General features: G+C 37.5%; 1 protein-coding gene across 1 annotated transcript; it reads left to right on the plus strand.

The window, feature by feature from the left end:
* Positions 1-6,691: 6,691 nt before the first annotated feature.
* On the plus strand, positions 6,692-20,399 carry LOC127181917 (NACHT, LRR and PYD domains-containing protein 1 homolog). Its single transcript, XM_051136932.1, has 15 exons — positions 6,692-6,971; positions 8,853-10,391; positions 10,694-10,818; positions 10,881-11,093; positions 11,176-11,373; positions 15,087-15,292; positions 15,680-15,757; positions 15,891-15,965; positions 16,096-16,239; positions 16,343-16,498; positions 17,294-17,368; positions 17,507-17,641; positions 18,034-18,192; positions 18,766-18,855; positions 19,054-20,399. Exons 1-15 carry the CDS (start codon positions 6,692-6,694, stop codon positions 20,273-20,275), a joined length of 4,695 nt encoding a protein of 1,564 aa, XP_050992889.1. The 3' UTR covers positions 20,276-20,399.
* Positions 20,400-20,439: the final 40 nt, after the last annotated feature.

Raw genomic sequence — 20,439 nt, forward strand, 5'->3', positions numbered from 1 at the left:
ACACGCCTGGCTCTTAATGCATTGTTTTTCCTTCTGAAGCATCAGTGAGCATTTGAACCTTTTGTAATAGTTGCATATGAGTCCCTCAGTTGTCCTCAGTTTGAAAAGATGGATCTCAGAATCATACAGTCATTGTTGGAAAGGGTTCAAATACACAAAAATGCTGAAAATCCTGTGGGACCTGAAGGATTTTTCTGAAGAACAGCGGGCAGTTTAACTGTTCATGACAAACGGGACTCATGAACAACTATCACTAAAAAAAAAAAAAAAAAAAAAAAAAAAAAAAAAGCTGTGGATCATTCAGGTAACAACACAGTAGTAAGAATCAAGTGTATGTTCACTTTTGAACAGGGTCATTTTTATAAATTAAATTATTTTATTTTCTCTTGTGAATTATAAACATCTTTAATGTGAAATATCTTAGTACTAAAAAAATATCATGCATTGTATGATCCCTTTTTGTTCAAATTAACTTTTTGCACATTCTGCAGGGTGTATGTAAACTTTTGACATCAACTGTACATTAACAGTTTATAAATAAGTAACATACAATGCTATTTTTATATTTATAAACGCAGAGCCTGATATTTGCATATTACATTTGAGATGAATAATGACAAACTACAGTGAATGAAACTCCGCCTATGGACTAGAACAGAAAAAAAAAATAGTTGTTTGATCTAGACTAAACAAATCATCATCTTATTATATTGAAATCCATGGCTACAAGGGATTCAGTATACTACTAATATACAAATGGCGCGAAGCAGGAGGAGTTTTGATAGATGTAACGCCTTAATGTACACGTCAGACATTTACATTGGAAAAAAATACTTTCGTTTTGCACTGGCGCAAAAGGAAGTGTGGAAGTTTTTCTTTACGTAAAAACTAGTTCGGTTAAACAGGCTGAATTTTACGTCTGAGTATTAGATGCGATATATTAAGTGTTAAAAAGTACCTGGCTCATCTGCATTTTATTTTAATTCGCGGATCAAGAATTGTTATCTGGCACAATGAGCTCCGGTAAGTGAGAAAAGCGGCGCGAATCGACTTAACAAACTCCAGTTTGAAGCAAGTTTAATTTCTGTTTTATAGCCTACACTTAAATAATTAACCAGGCAATTTATTTTTTAGAATGATGAGTTACAAAAACCTAAAATATTGTTTTAATGTATAGCCTGTATTTAATATACATATATTTTAATGATATACTGTACATTTACTTTTTTATGTCCAGAGGCCCAGTTTGTGGATGGGAACTACGCTGCCCTTATTCAGAGGGTCACCTCAGTGATGGCAATAGCAGATGAACTAAAAAATAAGAAGATGATACATGATGAAATATATTCAGAGATCAGAGCAGAACAAACCAACCAGGGCAAAATGAGAAAGCTCTTTGACGCGCTTAATGCTGGAGGAAACATAGTGAAAACGCACTTTTATTATGCTCTGAAAAATCATGAACCACATCTCTTTACAGACCTGGGTAAGACAATCTACAGTTGGTGTAGTTGGTGTAGATAAGTAAGTTTATAAACTTGAACCTAAGTGTATGGTTAGTCTAATGTGACCTGTCCTGTGGGTAATGGTATCAGGTGGTAAGACGTTGATGGTATCAGGTGCTGAGAGAATGGATTACGTTGATGGCATGCAGGAAGACGAGCTACAGTTAAAATGAACAGTGAGTGAAACATATTTTTATCTGCATTTATAGGCTTTTGTTTTAGAATTTCAAACACTGAAATTAAAAAGAAAATGCTGGCAGGCAAAGCAAACGTCCCTCTGTTTTTTAAAGATTTATGATATCCTGTCCTTCGGCAAAAATCAGTTTAGTCAAATGTCTTTTTTAGATAAAATTTTAAAACACACCAATAAATAACAAATATTATCTTCTATTTATTTTTTTATTTTTTTTTACCAAATGAAACCCCTGCACTCAAGAAACTGAAGACCCCTGCAACCAAGACACGGAAACAGACTTGGAAGATGCAGCTACCTGAAGATGAAGGAATGTACAAAATGCTGGGGTCCCCAAACTATGGCCGAATGCAGCCCGCCCCCACATTTGGACCGGCCCTCTGACCAATGCAGAGAGAATTTTTAAAAAAAATGTAAAATATGTTTTACTTATATCATGTCCATATTTGATAATAAAGTTTGGCTTTCAAACTAAAAAATTCCCTTAGTTATTAACGTAGCCTAATTATTCGCTAAATTCACCTACCAACAGAATGGTACGTTCAACAACAACAACAACAACATGTCATTGCGATGGAACAGGTGATGCACGAGCCAGCGAGAAAACCCGGAGAGATATATAGCTATATATTCATTCATTCATTTTATTTGAGTGATTGCGATGGCAAAGTGGCCTAAATATAAGTTGCACGATAAAAAGTTTTAGAGTGACTTAAATCTCACAACGTGGATTACACATAGTGAGAGATGAATAGAAGATTTCTAAGTATAATTGTAACTGAAATAAGAGAACAGTTGAATGATTTAATAAAAATTAAAACTGAATATGGGGACTATACGATGCTGTCCTGCATCAGAACATCTTTTAAACAGTCAAGACTACTCTGGTATACTTGGCATTGACAGCTGCTGGACTTGAACAGTTTTAACTGTGCAAAGTTCTGCACGATGTTCTAAAATGTGTACTTTATGAAATACGTGTAGTTCTGTTTGAAGATAAAGCACAAGACAACGGTAAGCACATTATTGTTGTTAATTGTTATTATTATTATTAAAATATTTCTGGGCATTTTAAGCATATTTTCTGACTCCCTTTAATGCATTTGCCCTGTTTTGATCCATATTCCTGTGAAACTGATTTATCTTTATTTTATTTTGTCATCTTTATTTTTTTAAGGAGATAAAAATGGTCCTTATCAACCTTGATTGACATGGCAATAAAATTCCATCACATTATTTTGGCAGTAAAAATTTTGGGCTGGTTTTTGTTGAAGTGGGCGGGTTTTGGTGAGCTTTTGGGCTGGAAATCGACAACCCGATCTGGCAACACTGAAGCCGGGGCAGAGTTTTTAGGCGTTTTTACCAGTTGCTACCCGAAATCAATGCCTTTCTTCTGACAAAGGGCAAAACTGTCCCAGAACTGATCGACGCAGAATGGAAATGGGACCTCGCCTTTTTAACAGATGTGACAGAAATGTTGAACGGCCTCTGCTTGACCGCAGTTCCAAGGGGAAACTAATATGCGACATGTATTCCCACATAAAAGCATTCGAGGTGAAACTAGCACTGCTTGTGGGACAAGTGCAAAAGCAAGACTTCACTCATATGCCCGTTATAAAGTCTCTCAGCTGAGAAACCCCGTTCCCAGTTGAAAAGTCCGTGGAAGCACTGGAAATGCTGAAGGCGGAGTTTGATGTGCCATTCAGTGAGCTACACGTCCACGCTAAAGACATCCGCCTGTTCCAGAACCCCTTCGCTGCCGACAATAACAAAGCCCTGTCTTCTTATCAGTTTGAGTTGGCTGAGTTACAGAACTGTGCTGTTCTGAAAGACGCATTTAAGCCCAACGGTCTCATCGAATTCTATGCTGCCCTTCCTAACAAGACATACCTAAACATCAAAAGGCATGCAATGAAGATGTCCACACTTTTTGGCAGCACCTATATCTGTGAGCAAACCTTTTCATGCATGAAACTGATGAAAATTCCAATAAGATCAAGATTCACTGATGAACATTTGCATCAGTCTTTGAGACTGGCTGTGACAGGAATGTGGACATTGGAACCTGACATTGGACTTCTCACCAGCCAGAAGCAAGCCCACAGTTTTACACTATAATTAATATGCATAAGTAAATGTTTTGATTTTTAATAGCACTGAATGAAAAAAAAAAGTTCATTAATATATCTTTTGAAAAGTAATGATCATGTCTGTGTGGTGCATAACAACAACAATAAAAAAACTATTCCAGCATTAGAAGGTATAATAAATACAGTTAAAATTATAATAAAAATCTCCACAATATTACTAGTAGTTACTCAAGCCCATGTCATTTTCTTTTATAAACTGACCCGGCCCCCCATTAAAGAAAGGAAAAATTATGTGGCCGTCGCAGAAAAAAGTTTGGGGACCCCTGCTCTATACACAGTGTTGGCGAGTAACTAGTTACATGTAACGGAATTACGTAATTTAATTACAAAATAAATGTAATTGTAATTAGTTACAGTTACTGAGAAAAAATGTGTAATTAAATTACAGTTACTTTTGAAAAATGCCAGTGATTACAAAGGGGATTACATCTGAATTTTTTCACACACCCACCCCCACTTACAGATTTAATTGACTTCTTTCATAAATTGCATTGACTGCTCTAAAATGAGACCCAATGTTTCAGGAGTTCAGGACACAGAATAGGACACTTATTCGATAACTGTTTTATTTCCTATTTGGGTTTATGTATAAACTTTATTTTTTACGATTTTTTTTTTGTCCAAGGCATTGTTAGATGCTACTGTTTTTTTGTCATAACTATGCAAACATTTGATTTCAAACCCAGTATCATAGCTATTAAACTATTTCTTGTTATGATGTTATTTATGTTATGATCTTGTTATGACATATATCGCAACTGCACTCACAGTGACCCGAGTTCGATTCCCGATGCCGATTCCCGATCCTGGTGACCCGAGGTCGTTTGCCGATGCCGCTCTCCTCCCAGCTCCTTCCTGTCATCTCTCTACTGTCCTATCACAATAAAAGGCATAAAAAGCCCAAAAAAGGTGTGAATTTTTGGTGGCTGTGTTTTAACTTAAATTATTACACAGCTCAGACTCATTCGGGGCAACTTAAGTTAGTGCTATATGCTTGATAATTTGTCTTAACAGTTGAAAATATTAGAAATTTAGAAAAGTAATCAAAAAGTAATTAAAAGTAATGTTACATTACTTTAATAAAGTAATTGAAAAGTTTCACTACTTATTACATTTTAAATTAAGTAACTTGTAATCTGTAACCTATTACATTTCCAAAGTAACCTTCTCAACACTGTCTATACACAGCTTAAAACTGTAATTGTTCAGAATGTGTAGTTTTCTAATAAAAAAACTTTAATTGTAATCGTTAAAAATGGTTTGTGTTCAGTAATTCAATGTTGTGTTTAAAAATAGTTATGTTTCAAGATTATATTATTCATTTCTATTATTTTACTAACAAATTTAAATGAACATGTCAAATATATATATATATATATTTTTTTTTGCTGATGTTTGTGACATAATTTTGCATCTTGATTACGTTAATAACCTCATTTAGCAACCTTAGCAACAAATCGACCTTCCTTTTCGCCTGAAATTCATTTGGCAACACTGACCACACCCATCCTGGAAATTACAGTCTGACTTACAGAAACCGAGCACCGATACAGTATATTCAAAGTTTTCTTTAAGCCCCGCGTTTTTGAGTTGGAGACGTGTCAGTGGTGTGTGTGTGTGTGTGTGTGTGTGTGAGAGAGAGAGAGAGAGAGAGAGAGAGAGAGAGAGAATTATTAGATATGTTTGAAAATCTATTAACAGTAGCATCAAATGTAACTAATTATAAAAACAGATGTGACCCTGGACCACAAAACCATTAAATAATGGTCAATTTTTTAAATTGAGATCATCTGAATCCATAAGCTTTCCATTGTTGTATGGTTTTGTTAGGACAAAACAATAACTGGCTGAGGTACAGCTATTTGAATATCTGGAATGTGAGGGTGCACAATAAATAATTAAATAAAAGACAAAATCACCTTTAAAGTTGTCCAAATGCATATTACAAATCAAAAATTAAGTTTTGATATATTTACGGTAGGAAATGTACAAATGATCTTAATGGAACATGCTAAAAGAAACATCACTAATTTTGTCCTATAAAATGTATTGTTGGCTATTGTTACAAATATAGCCATGCTACTTATGACTTACTTATTTTTTTATTTTTTCATTGGAATTTGATTATTTACAAAAATGTGAAATTTAGCTGTTTATTATGTTTTGCACACAACCCTGTCACACTATTTAACTACACTCCACATTTATTGCACATACACCTTTATAAGTAACTACAAACTACTGTTTGGTCCTGGACTGAGTGCGTAATTTAGACAATAGGCTATTTGTATCTTTGTGTCCTGTTTTGGGCTGGCTTAGTGTTTTTTATTATTCTACATTTAATGTATAATGTGAGTGTCCCTATAATGTGAGTGTTTAATGTTGCCTTTGGCATTGTTGATGTACTGTTTCCTATTTAATACTGTACAGCCGCCTTGTCACAATTCTGTATTGTTAAAGGCGGTATATAAATAAAGGTGACTTGACTTGACTACATTTATTAATAGTTCAAAACCAAAATGAAGATTCTGTCCATTTATCAACCCTATCAAACTACAAAAAAGCCATTAAAGTACCATAAATGTGGTATATATTACATTTATGGCTCCAAAAACCTATAATGAGCCTTTTTAATAAAGTCACACAGGAAATTTTCCATTTTCGCTGCTTGGACATTTTACCTAACATCTTCTTTTGTGTTTGTCTAGATAATAAAAAATACATGAGTGGATGTAAATGATCAAAATTTATTTTATTTTATTTTATTTTTTTAGCACAACCTATTTGTTTAATCCCAAATCTAAGTTGTAAATGTTTAGAAAAATGCTTTCAATCATTTGGAGATGGGAAATAATCTCTTTATGTCTTCTTCTCCAGAGGTCCGATATGTGGACACAAATAGGTCTGAGCTCATCTGGAGGGTCCAGAGGGTGATGGTGGTGACACGCATGCTGCTGTCAATGGGCAAGATCAATGTGGAGACATATTCACAGATCAGGAGAGCTGGGACCAAACAGGACAGAATGAGAAAGCTTTATGAAGCACTGGATGAAGGAGGAGATGAAATTAAATCTGCGTTTTATTCTGCACTGAAGAAGTGTGAACCAAACCTTACTTACCTAGGTAAAGATATCACAAAAAAATAATCTATTCAAAAGTTTACCAAAAATAAGTAAAGAAATGTGCCATATCATCCCTTAAAACACTTTATATTGGTTATGCTTAACACTCTGAAGTAAATATATCGCTCACCTTCTCTCCTTCATAGATTTGTCATTTCAAGATCGTCGTAAATTGGAAAATGTTTCATTCCATGGTAAGTATGTGTAAATGCTTCATCACTGATCTACTTTATACGTGAAAATGCTTAAAACTTTCAATAATTTTAAGAAAAAAAGGTAATAATACGTCAATGATGCTGTCTTCTCCAGAAGCCAAGTTTGTAGATAAGCACAGGCTTGAGCTTATCCAGAGGGTTACAGCAGTGATCCCAGTGGTGGATGAGCTGTTGGCACAACACAACCTCAATAATCAGACATGTACATGGATCAGGAGAGCACCAACCAACCATGAGCAAATGACAGAGCTTTATAAAGCACTCGATAAAAAAGGAACAGCAGTGAAATCTGCCTTTTACTTTGCTCTGGAAGCATGAACCACACCTGGTCTGTCACCTGGGTAAAGATCTGATAGAAAACAATCTATTATATAAAAAAATTTGAAACACAATCAATGCATTCTGGGAAAGTGTTTTTTCACCCTGGTCTGCAAAAGTTCATTTATTGAAGGGGTCATCGGATGCCCATTTTCCACAAGTTGATAAGATTTGTTCGGGACTTAAAGAGAAGTCTATAACATACTTTGGTTAAAATTTCTCAGTGGTAGTGTAAAAAACACCCTTTTTACCTTATCAAAATCAGCCCTGTTCAGAGTGAGCCATTCTACTGCATGTTCCTTTAAATGCTAATAAGCTCTGCTCACGTTTACTTTAGCTGCATTTAGCCACGTTTCACTGCGAAACTTGCTAACTAGCACATTGTTAAGAAAGTCAATTTGCGAAGATGTATAAAAACCCTTATACTAATTTTTGCTGAAGGTGAAGCTGGATCACGAATGATTCGCACGAACATAGACACATTTATGTAGGTTGCCGGGTGCATTTTCTTCTAAAACGAAAGTAATGTTAATCCTCTGTGTCTTCAGCAGCTCAGATGTCGTGAGTAAATGACGACTGCTATGATCATTATTACATTCAACAACAAAACACCTCAATCACTCAATCTGAGACATTCTTGTCTTCCCCTGCACCGAAGTAGACACAATGGCGGTTGGAGCTGGACTGTTCACAACTCACTCAGGGTGGGTCTAAGATAAGACAGTCATGTCAATCAGCTATCGTGGGAGTGGCCTTTGTCGGTGTGACATCCCATCGACAAGAAGCTGAGAGTGGCTTGATTTGAAAAAGGGGATATGACTTACAGAAATACCACTGGATGGATTTTTATCATTATAGGGTGGTCGTGTACACACACTGCCAACACACATTTATGTTCAAACAACATGTAAAAGCATCCGATGAACTCTTCAAACATGATGAAACATGTAAATTAAACATACATTTCAGTAGGTGACTTTAGTTCTGCCTATCTATCTATCTATCTATCTATCTGTCTATCTGACTGTCTATCTATCATCTATCTATCTGTCTATTGATCTATCTGTTCATTATCTATCTGTTCTTTTTCAGCAAAAATTTATTCGAATTACAATTGATTTTATTTCTACTTTCATATAATACAATTCAAATTGAATTTCTAAACCCTATTTTCTACAGTACCTCATTCAGGATTCCTAGTTCAGGTACTGAAAAGTAATTTTAAAGGCATTCATAAATGCTCTGAATGGCACACATTAAGCATTAAGTTGCATTAAATTAATAAGGACCATTTCTCAGTGCTTAATGTCTTGCATGAAAAATAAGTGACTGTTTTATGTTTCCTTCAGAGTATGGCAATAAGATTCTTCAGTACAAGTCTTCAGTCATAAAAGAATTTACTTTTGTGACCAAGTGTACCATTCCATCTGACGAATGTGTGAAATTGGCTGCCTGTTATATTAAACCAATGATCATTCAGAGGAGCAAAGAACAAACTAAGAAATACTATCATGATCATATGAGGTCTGTGGATGCTTCTGGATCAATAAAATCACCTCCACTGTTATCAAATGACAAGAATCAAAGCATCAGAATAGACCAGCTGTTCAGTCCCGACTGTGAAGGAAACATACCGAAATCTGTGATTCTCAGTGGAGATTCTGGAAGAGGGAAATCCTTCACGTTACAGAAGATCATGTTGGACTGGGCATCTGGAGAACTTTACTCTGAAAACTTTGATGTTATTTTTCTTTTACATTTTGATGAGGTGAAGTGCCTTTCTCAGAAGATAAGCTTGAATGAGCTCTTTAGCTGGAGTTGCAGTTTAACAAAAGATCAGATCTCAGAGATACTGAAGTTAACACCAGAGAAAGTCCTCATCTTTATTGATGCAATTGATGAGTTCTCATACGATTCACACATTAAAATGTCATTGCCCACTAATCCATCACAGGAAGCCTTACCAATGGACACTCTTAGGAGCTTGATGAATGGACAGATCCTGCCTGAGTCTTTCCTGCTGGTTACCACCAGATCAGATGCTGATACAGTGATGAATCTCCTCAAGGGTCCTCAGCGTTTTACTGAGATTGAGGGCTTCTCTGAGAGAGGGGTGCAGGAGTACTTCCAGAATTTCTTTCAGGATGAGGAGCTCTGCAGGAAAACATATGAGAGTTTGAAGACAAATGAAAGCCTCCTGACTGCCTGCTCTGTGCCTTTACTGTGTTGGATGGTCTGTTTTTGTCTGAAGAAACACTTTACAGATGATGATCGTGTGATGAGAGAACTAAAGACAAACACCTCCATATATGTGCACTTTGTGTCCACTCTACTGGAGTATCATGACCAGAGTCAGTCTGTCCTCACCATGCTTTTGAGTTTGGGTCATCTGGCAGAGGAAGGGATGCTGGATGAAGAAGTCTCCTTTAATGACGAGACTGTTTATGAGACAGGTTTAGATGCTAATAGTATTCCGTTTCTGCATAAAGAATGTAGGATTCAAGGTTTTATAAGGAAAAGAATGCTCAAATTTATGCACCTCAGCTTTCAGGAGTTCTGCATCGCTCTTTTTTATATGTTTCTGTATGAGGAAGAGTCCCAGAGGAACATAAGAGACATCTTAGCTGCTGAGAGAGCAAAAGGTAGACTATCAAATTTTGTCGCTTCAGTTCTTCAGTTTCTCTGTGGTCTCTGTAATAAAGACACAAGCAGTCCAATCTTTGAAAAGCACAACTGGACTGTTCCTCACATCATAAGAAAAGAGATGGAGAGCACAATCCTTACACTTCAGGATGAAGATAAACTATTTGCTCTCCACTGTCTGTATGAGCTGTGCTTCTCTGCACAGCTCCCGTTTGTTGCGGTTGCACGCTTAGAGTTTGAGCTCCGTCGAGTTAATTTCTTATTGTCTGTTTTTCAATTCAAAATCAATTTTATACACAATCATTCTTGTTTCTTATAACGTGTGAATATACCCCCTATTGTATTCTACAACTAAAACATCCGGATTGCTTTGTTATCACTAGTTTTGTTTTGATTTCCGGAGTCGCTAGCTTATAGCCCGTTAGCAGCACCAGCGTGGTTGCCGCTAATCCTGCTTGCATTGTTTACACACTGCTTACACACATTTCCATTGTTTACTCACTGTTACTTGCTTTAATGGCGAATTTGTGTCCACCTTTGAGTGCAGGTGAGGACACGTTCGAGCTGCACTCGTTGCAGCTCGAGCTGGAGGCCGTGGAGAAGCAGATCCAGGAGCTGTTGGTGCGGCAGACGGAGCTGAGAGAGCGGAGGGCCGCTCTGGAGTCCTCCCGGGTGAGTATACAGCGTGATACTAACACTCTGACCACCTCTACTCCGTGTGCTTCTCTGCACAGCTCCCGTGCACCCTGGACGCGATCTTCCCAGATGTCCTTCACTCCGGCGCCGGGACACCACGGACCCTGGGTGCAGCAGCAGCGGAAGACGCGAGCCAGGCCCCGGCCGAGGACCTCGCCGCCTCCGGTCTTCGAGATCTCCACCCGGAACCGCTTCGCTCCCCTCCGCGAGACGGAACGCGACGCTGTGATCGTCGGAGACTCCATTGTCCGGTACGTACGTGCTACTTTAGCTAAAGGTAAAGTCCACACCCACTGTTTTCCTGGTGCTCGCGTTCTCGATGTTTCTGCGCAGATACCCGCGATCCTGAAGGACGGCGAGAGCGTCGGCGCGATCGTCCTGCACGCGGGGGGTGAACGACACCAGGCTGCGGCAGACGGAGGTTCTGAAGAGGGACTTCAGCAGCCTGATCGAGACGGTTCGCAGCACGTCGCCCACGACGAGGATCATCGTGTCAGGACCCCTTCCCACGTATCGACGTGGGCACGAAAGGTTCAGTAGACTTCTTGCTCTAAATGAATGGTTATTGACATGGTGTAAAGAACAGAAACTGCTCTTTGTTAATAATTGGAATCTTTACTGGGAGCGTCCTAGGCTTTTCCGTGCTGATGGCCTGCACCCCAGCAGAGTCGGAGCGGAGCTGCTGTCGGACAACATCTCCAGGACGCTACGCTCCATTTGACTAGTGAGTACATTCTTATATGATTGCTACGATGGCTTTTGTTCTGAACGCTTAAATGATAGTAGTTGCACTGTCCAATCTATAAAGACTGTGTCTGTTCCTCGAATAGTGAGGTCAAAACGTAAATTTAATGTAGGATCTAGAAAAAATCTGATCGTAATTAAACCAGAAAAAAGCAAAATACACGAACAGAAACCATTTTTAAAGCTTGGGCTCCTAAACATTAGATCACTTGCACCCAAAGCAGTTATTGTGAATGAAATGATCACAGATAATAGTTTTGATGTACTCTGCTTAACTGAAACCTGGCTAAAACCTAATGATTATATTAGTCTAAATGAGTCTACTCCACTAAACTACTACTATAAGCATGAGCCCCGTCAGAGTGGTCGTGGTGGTGGTGTTGCAACAATATATAGTGATATTTTCAATGTTACTCAGAAAACAGGATACAGGTTTAATTCATTTGAAATACTTTTGCTTAATGTTACTCTGCCAGATATGCAAAAGAAATCTCTCCTATCTCTTGTTTTAGCTACTGTGTATAGACCGCCAGGGCCATATACAGATTTCCTAAAAGAATTTGCAGAATTCCTTTCGGAACTATTGGTTAATTTTGATAAAGTGCTAATTGTCGGAGATTTTAACATTCACGTTGATAATACAAATGATGCGTTAGGACTTGCGTTTACTGACCTAATAAACTCTTTTGGAGTTAAGCAAAATGTCACTGGGCCCTCTCATCGTTTTAATCATACGCTAGATTTAATTATATCGCATGGAATTGATCTTACTGATATAGATATCGTACCTCAAAGTGATGATGTTTCTGACCATTTCCTTGTATCGTGCATGCTGCATATCACTGATATTAACTGTAGGGCTCCGCGTTATCGTCTTGGCAGAATTATTGTTCCAGCCACCAAAGATAGATTCACAAATAACCTGCCTGATTTATCTCAACTGCTCTGTGTACCCCTTAATACACAGGATCTAGACAAAATGACTAGCAATATGGGCACCATCTTCTCCGATACGTTAGAAGCTGTTGCCCCCATCAAATTGAAAAAAGTTAGAGAAAAACGTATTGCACCATGGTACAATAGTAATACCCAATCCCTCAAAAAGAAACTCGCAATCTTGAGCGCAAATGGAGAAAAACTAACTTGGAAGTTTTTAGAATTGCATGGAAAAACTGTATGTCCAGATACAGACAGGCTTTAAAAGCTGCTAGGGCTGAGCATTTCCGCGAACTCATAGAAAATAACCAAAACAATCCAAGGTTTTTATTTAGCACAGTGGCTAGATTAACAAATAACCAGACACCACCTGAGCTAAATATTCCTTTACAGTTTAATAGCAATGACTTTATGAATTTCTTCACTGATAAAATAGATAACATCAGAAATACAATAACCAATGTAGATTATACTGCATCTAATATGTCAACTTCTTTCGTCGCACCCAAAGAAAAACTGCAGTACTTTACCGCTATAGGACAGGAAGAGTTAAATAAACTCATCACTGTGTCTAAACCAACAACATGCCTATTAGATCCCGTACCCACTAAATTACTAAAAGAATTGTTACCTGTGGCAGAAGAACCGCTTCTCAATATTATCAACTCATCGTTATCTTTAGGTCACGTCCCTAAACCATTCAAGCTGGCGGTTATTAAGCCTCTTATTAAGAAACCACAGCTAGACCCTAGTGAACTGGCAAATTATAGACCCATTTCTAATCTTCCATTTATGTCTAAAATTTTAGAGAAAGTTATATGTGCTCAACTGTGCTCATTCTTGCAAAAAAATAATATCTATGAAGAATTTCAGTCAGGCTTCAGGCCCCATCACAGCACAGAAACTGCACTTGTTAAAATCACTAATGACTTGCTTCTTGCGTCAGACCAAGGCTGCATCTCACTGCTAGTTTTACTTGATCTTAGTGCTGCGTTTGACACTATAGATCATGACATACTAATAGATCGACTACAAAATTATGCAGGTATCCAAGGGCAGGCTTTAAAATGGTTTAGATCCTACCTGTCTGATCGCTACCACTTTGTTTATTTAAATGGGGAGTCATCTCAGTTATCACCAGTAAAGTATGGAGTGCCACAAGGATCTGTTCTAGGTCCTCTACTATTTTCAATATACATGCTGCCCCTTGGTAATATTATTAGAAAACACGGGATTAGTTTCCATTGTTATGCTGATGATACTCAACTATATATCTCAACAAGACCAGATGAAACTTCTGAATTATCAAAGTTAACAGAGTGCGTTAAAAATGTAAAAGATTGGATGACCAACAATTTTCTGCTATTAAATTCAGATAAGACAGAGATATTACTTATTGGACCTAAAAACAATACACAGAATCTTTTGACTTACAATTTACAACTAGACGGATGTACTGTTACTTCCACTACAGTCAAAAGCCTGGGTGTTATATTAGACAGCAACTTGTCTTTTGAAAATCATATTTCTCATGTTACAAAAACAGCATTCTTCCATCTTAGAAACATTGCCAAGCTGCGAAACATGTTACCTGTTTCTGATGCAGAAAAGCTAGTTCACGCATTCATGACCTCTAGACTGGACTATTGTAATGCACTATTAGGTGGTTGTCCTGCATCTTCAATAAACAAGCTACAGATAGTCCAAAATGCAGCTGCTAGAGTCCTTACCAGGTCAAGAAAATATGATCATATTACCCCAATTTTAAAGTCTCTGCACTGGCTGCCTATTAGGTTCCGCATCAGCTACAAAATAGCACTTCTTACCTATAAGGCACTTAACGGTTTAGCTCCTGCGTACCTAACTAGTCTTCTACCACGCTACAATCCATCACGCTCCCTAAGGTCACAAAACTCTGGACTGTTGGTAGTACCTAGGATAGCAAAGTCCACTAAAGGAGGTAGAGCTTTTTCACATTTGGCACCCAAACTCTGGAACAGCCTTCCTGATAACGTTCGGGGTTCAGACACACTCTCTCTGTTTAAATCTAGATTAAAGACACATCTTTTTAGCCAAGCATTCAAATAATGCATCTCATAAACTTTTTCTGCAGCTATATCTGATCAAATGTTCATTTTAATCTTTTAGCTCTGGTTTAACAAACCTTCCTTTTCTTAGTTTGAACAGCAGCTACGCTAATTATGTTCCTATTTGTTCTCTGTTTTTGCCATGGGATTGACATCCCATGGTAACTAGGAATTCACAAGCTCCAGTGTGGATCCAGAACACTTAAGAAAAGATGATGCCAACCCTTCAGAGGACTTCAGATGATGCCAACCCTGAAAACATACAGCACTACCAAATTCTGCTACAAATTTATAGTGTTCTTTGTCTGTTTGATTACGTCATTAATTGATCTTTACCAGACATCTCTACCATATGTACATCAAGCTACTACTACATATATAGTAAAAATGTCAATTTGGTGTAAAGCTGCTTTGCAACGATATGTATCGTGAAAAGCGCTATACAAATAAATTTGAATTGAATTGAATGAGCTCCAGGATGAGGAGTTTGTGAGGAGAGCTTTAGGAGATTGGGTATCCATTGATCTGTCTAATGTTTCCCTGAGGAGCACAGACTGTTGGGTGCTGCTGTACTGTCTTCAGTGCTGTCCACACATCAGATACCTGAACCTCATGTACTGTGATTTAACAGCTGAGAAACTTAAGATTCTTCAGCCAGTGCTCTGCATGTGTGAGAATATGAGGTCAGTGTTTGATGAAAGCACTTACATGCGCGTTATGTATGATCCTAACATGAGTTTAGATCTTGCTTGATTAAGGGGTCATAAGATGAACAACCAAAATTTCCTTGATCTTTTCAGATAAAATAACTGCTCTATGAAAATAACCTCCAAAAAGATTAAAAAGAGTATATTATTGCAGGATCAGGCATTTAACATTTATAATGTGCTATATCTGCACATTTGTATTTTCATAGAATGTTGTTTACACAGACAATTCAGTAAAAAAAGTCGAATCAGTAAAAACTGATTTTTAGGGAGAGGGTGAGAATCAAAATAAAACTGTTGTGTCCCTCTACATGAGCAATAATATAATATTTAGTTCTAAATGATCTTTATTTCTGGTTCTAGGTTCTCGGTGGACCACCTGTCTGATGTTGGAGATTTGCTCAAGACTCTTTGTGAATTCAGATTACTGAGGGAACTAAGGTGCTGTACCTTTTTTTTTAATCCCTAACCAGTCAGATATTATGCAACTAGTTAATGCTATTTGAAGTGTTGTATAAATTGTGCAATTCATTTTTTCTTGTTCAATATTTTGTGTTTTTGTTTTGACTTGTAGAGTTCAGGAGGATGAATACAGTGGTGAGAGTCCCAGATGGTCACTTGACCTGTCTGTTGAACAGGAGGATTACCTGTAAGTAAATTTTTTAAACTTTTAACTGTAGTCTGATGATAATGATCTGTTTCAGAACACAAGTAAAATCATTCATATTGAGTGTACAATACTGTTATCAAATGTTTCTCTTTATTTCTGTCTGTTTCAGGTTGTCTTTCAGCTCCTCAGAGGAGAATCCATCACTTCCAGCAGTCTTAAACATCAGTTTTACGTGTCCACAATCAGAGATATCTAGCAATGACTGGGCATTCTTCTTACAGAGACTCAGTGAGGCAGAACAATTTGCAGAAGAGTAAAAAAAATTGCTCATTTCATTTGGCTATTTAATTTAATTAGTGATTAGTCTCATTAGTAGCTTTACTTTAACTCACACATGTAACACTGAATTTTTGCAGCTCTTCAGCTCTTGATGAGTTTGTTTTTTTGCTGCTGTCTTCATTTTACTTTGGCGGTCTGAAAAAGTTGAATCTGAAGCTGGTCAATCTGAATGAGAGCTGGGCTTCTGGGATCATTTCCCTTGTCCAGACCTGCACCAGTCTACAGCAGCTCATGTAAGAATACTGATTTATCTTGATTACTTTTGTATCATCTAGACATGCTACCTGATCTCATTATGAAAACGTACCTGTGGGAACATTTTGTGAGAAGTGAAATATGTACCAATAGGTCACAACAAAACAAACAACAACAAAATCTGCCCAATTGCTACTTAAAAGTAGCCCAATAGAATTTAACTTACATCAGCGTATTAAAAACTACATAATATGAAAAAAAAAAAAAAAAAAAAAACATCTTTGGAAAACACTTATTTGAAGAAAAAAAAGGAATTATTTAGTTTGCCTCGTGTCCAATTAGATTACATGGAGAGGGCGGGGTTTATGACCTATACTGGGACTAGCCATCTGGGGGCGATCGAAACGTTTTGGTTTCACTTTTCAAGACTTGTGCGGCACACTTGGTACGAAACCAAAGCGTCACATAAAGCGTACCATATGTATGTTCGTCTGTTCCAGGAAAAAAAAGAACATTCTTTTTTGGCGCCACTCAGTGAACATTTCTGTTGGAAACTGCAGTGATATGTACTTATTTGTACGTATTTCGCGTCTCCCAAAGATACGTTTTCGTCATAAGACTAGGCTGAAAACATAAAATAATAATAATAATAATCATCAGGATGTTTTTCCCCACACTGTTTTCACTAAATGAACTGAAGGACGAATGTTTTTATTGGAGACAAACAGCCTTCAAATGTACTCATATACTCTTTCTACTCTTGCTATTTACAGATCAGTACTGATATTTAACTATAAGATTTATGTCTTTTTTCTTTTATTCTGTTTTGCCAGTATTGAGGAATACAGTGGCTATCCTAGAAGTCTCTCCTCAAGTTTCATTATATCAGTTTACAGTGAAGACATCAGGTACTATACTTCATGTTCATATTTTAATGAGCCAATAAAATACACTGTCCTTCCAAAAATCTTTCAAAAGAGTACATCGTCTAGATTTTGGCAAATACCTGTATTTGTATTAACATATATGTTTAACTGTTTTTTTAGGTTTGATATGAGGCATCGGCAAAGGACTGAGTCTCTCTCAAAAATCTCTCTAACTTTTCCATGCTCAGCATTCAACAGCTCTGACTGGAAAATCCTCTTTCAGAGATTCCATGAAGTGTCTAGATACCAACAAAAGTAATTTAGTAATTTAATAGTAAAGCTATTATAACACCTTTTAACATGGAGTCAGAATTACACCAAAACCAGAATTTATAAGTGTACAATAGCCAGTTCTTTCACATATTGTTAATGCATGATTACTTTATATTATAAATGAACATGACAGATACTGGTTACAAATGAAGCTGGGCATGATGAAGGGCAGCATGAAGGTGAGGAGTGACAAGACATGATGGGCATGTACACCATTTTACAGTAAAGATGTCACTATTCATTTATATCAGTTTAAAATGTGTTTGAGTGGAAAACAATTACTTTTAAGCCAAGTGTTAAATGCCCTGTTGAGTTATTTGGTCATTTGTGTTTGTGATGATTTATTTATGGTTGTATTTATGTGTGTCTTACAGTTCTCCAGAGTGTAATGAGCAAGCGGATGCTCTGTTTTGTTTCTTGCACTCTGTGTGTGATCTGAAGAGCGTGGAGCTGATCATCTTCAGTCTAAATCAGAGCTGGGCTCTCAGGATTCTCACTCTCATCCAGGCCTGCAGCAGTCTGCAAGAAATCCGGTAAGACTGAGACATGGAACAAGCCAGTCAGTGTTGGCTCAATAATGATTAACTGGCTTGCCTAGTATGTTTCTTCATTTCTACTGAATGTTTTGACACCCATAATATGTTTTGTGCTTTTGTCCTGTCACGCCTGCTAGCTGGAGTCCCAATGATAGCCACCAGAGGGCACTCTTCTCTTGGTTATCATATCATGGACTGCATTTCCCATAACTCATTGTCTGGACTCATTATGCCTTATTACTTTCAAAGGTTTCTCATTAACCTTGTTAACTCTGCCTATATAAGGCCTGTGTTTTCACTCTTTCTTTGTGAAGTCCTGTATAAGGTATTGCCCCTCTAAGTATGACTTTTCGTTTAAATTCTATAATCTATAATCTTTAATCTATAACTTTTTTCTTTTACATTACAGGTTGCTTTTACTTTTTTGCTTAAAAGAAGGCATGTGTAGTTTTAAAACTACATGTTGTTGTTGTTGTTTTTGTTTGTTTGTTTGTTTGTTTTGTTTTTTGATTATTGTGCAACTCTTTGCTTACTGGTCTTTGACTGAATTGCTAAAATGTTGTATTGTAGTGTCCATGCCACTAGTTTGCTACTGGAGGTGGGACTTGAGTTTTTGTATGAATCATTGAGAGATTCACACTGCACTGTGATCATTGAAGGGTATGTATGTATGTATGTATGTATGTATGTATGTACTTGTTTAAATATAATTTTTTATCTTATGCAATGTACTTTAGATATTTTCTTTAACTGTCAGGACCTAATACAATTCTGACAGCTTGTTGGGAAGATCTAACGGTGTCTAAAAATGTCCAAATGCTTTTTGTTGCCACTGTATATATTTAATTCTGTTTGTAGGCCAACCATCTCTGACTCTGAACCACCTGGACTGGATGTTCAGCCACTCCCAGTGTGTCAGTCTTGTGTTCACATTGTTGATTCTGATCAGTGGGTTCAGGTGGAGCCGTCAGTCTTTACAGATGAAGAAGGGTCGGAGTTCAGGATCAGCACTCCGGCGGGTCGATTCGAGTGCAGCAGGACCAGAATACGATGGGTCTGCGTTGGTGATGTCACTCTCCAGTACCGTGCAGTGGATGGACGTTTCCTCAGTGCAGAGTTGGAGAAGCTTCAGTGTGAGAAAATTGGTCCTGTGATTGATGTGACAGTGATCTCAGGAAAACTGGAGGAGGCCCATCTACCTCATTACGCCTGTTTAGCGGAGTCAGACCGATCTCTCACAGAAAGTGTGAAGGTGCTCAGTGTTGAAGATGATGGATTAACCTTTGAATCAGTGGAGTTGACTCGTTTTCATGCTAAAATACTCCAGCCGTATTTTTCTCCTAAAACAGTGCTTATGAAACTAGGGATATCAGTGAAAGTGCACTGTGATCTACTGATCTTCATGACACAGAAGATCCCTATCATTCTCCACGTGTATTTTTTCCCATCAGATTCACTTTTTAAAGAAAAAATTAAGGTTGAGGAAAAATCAAGTCAACCAATCAAGTGTCCAAGACCTGAAACCCCACTGCGGATGATGAAACGACACAGTCTTGAGGTTCCTGGTGCTTCTGTCCAACCTGAAGAGATCAAACTTAGAGGAGACATCGACCCAAACTTCTTTAAGGTCAAACATCCTGTGGGCGATGACATTAAAATGTCTCTCAGCCAAGTGTGTGATCAGAAATCGGTTTGGACTGCAACAATTTGGAAAGAAGAATTAGCTGAAGCAACTGCATGCAAAGTCGAGTCTAGTCCGTTCCAACCAGGGAAAATTCAAATGAAACCACAAGTGTCTGTCAACTTTGATAAAGTTAAGTTTTTTGATAGAAATTGGTCTGCTCTTATTAAAAGTGTTGAGAATGTGAACGCCATTGCAGACAAACTGCTTCAGGAGCAGGTCATTAATGAGGAAATGTATTCTAAAATCACACATCCGACTTCAACTAAAGAAGAAAGCATGAGAGAGATCTGCAGCAAAGTGCGTAAAAGCAGCATCGCTGTGAAAAATCTCTTCATCTCTATTATTCAGGAAGAGGAGCCCAGCCTTTTAAATGAGTTGCATTTATTGGACTCTTAGCTTTAAAACGTTAATGTGCAGTGAAGAAAGAAATGTGTTTGTATATTTTTATACATTTCATAGTAAAAATGTCCATAGAGAAGGTTGGGGAACAATGTATGTGCAAATGTTTTTTATGTCACGCTAGAAAGGGGCCATCATATGTTCTGACTAAAAGGAACACA

The sequence above is a fragment of the Labeo rohita genome, chromosome 2 (genome assembly GCF_022985175.1).
Source record: "Labeo rohita strain BAU-BD-2019 chromosome 2, IGBB_LRoh.1.0, whole genome shotgun sequence".
NCBI lineage: Eukaryota > Metazoa > Chordata > Actinopteri > Cypriniformes > Cyprinidae > Labeo > Labeo rohita.

Bases quoted from the DNA above. Each gene is read 5' to 3' on its own strand.
- LOC127181917 (XM_051136932.1), top strand. From the start codon at position 6,692: ATGGGAAATAATCTCTTTATGTCTTCTTCTCCAGAGGTCCGATATGTG. The intron at 16,240-16,342 runs GTAAAAAAAATT...GAATTTTTGCAG, and splicing joins GCAGAACAATTTGCAGAAGA to CTCTTCAGCTCTTGATGAGT. The intron at 18,856-19,053 runs GTATGTATGTAT...TTCTGTTTGTAG, and splicing joins TGCACTGTGATCATTGAAGG to GCCAACCATCTCTGACTCTG.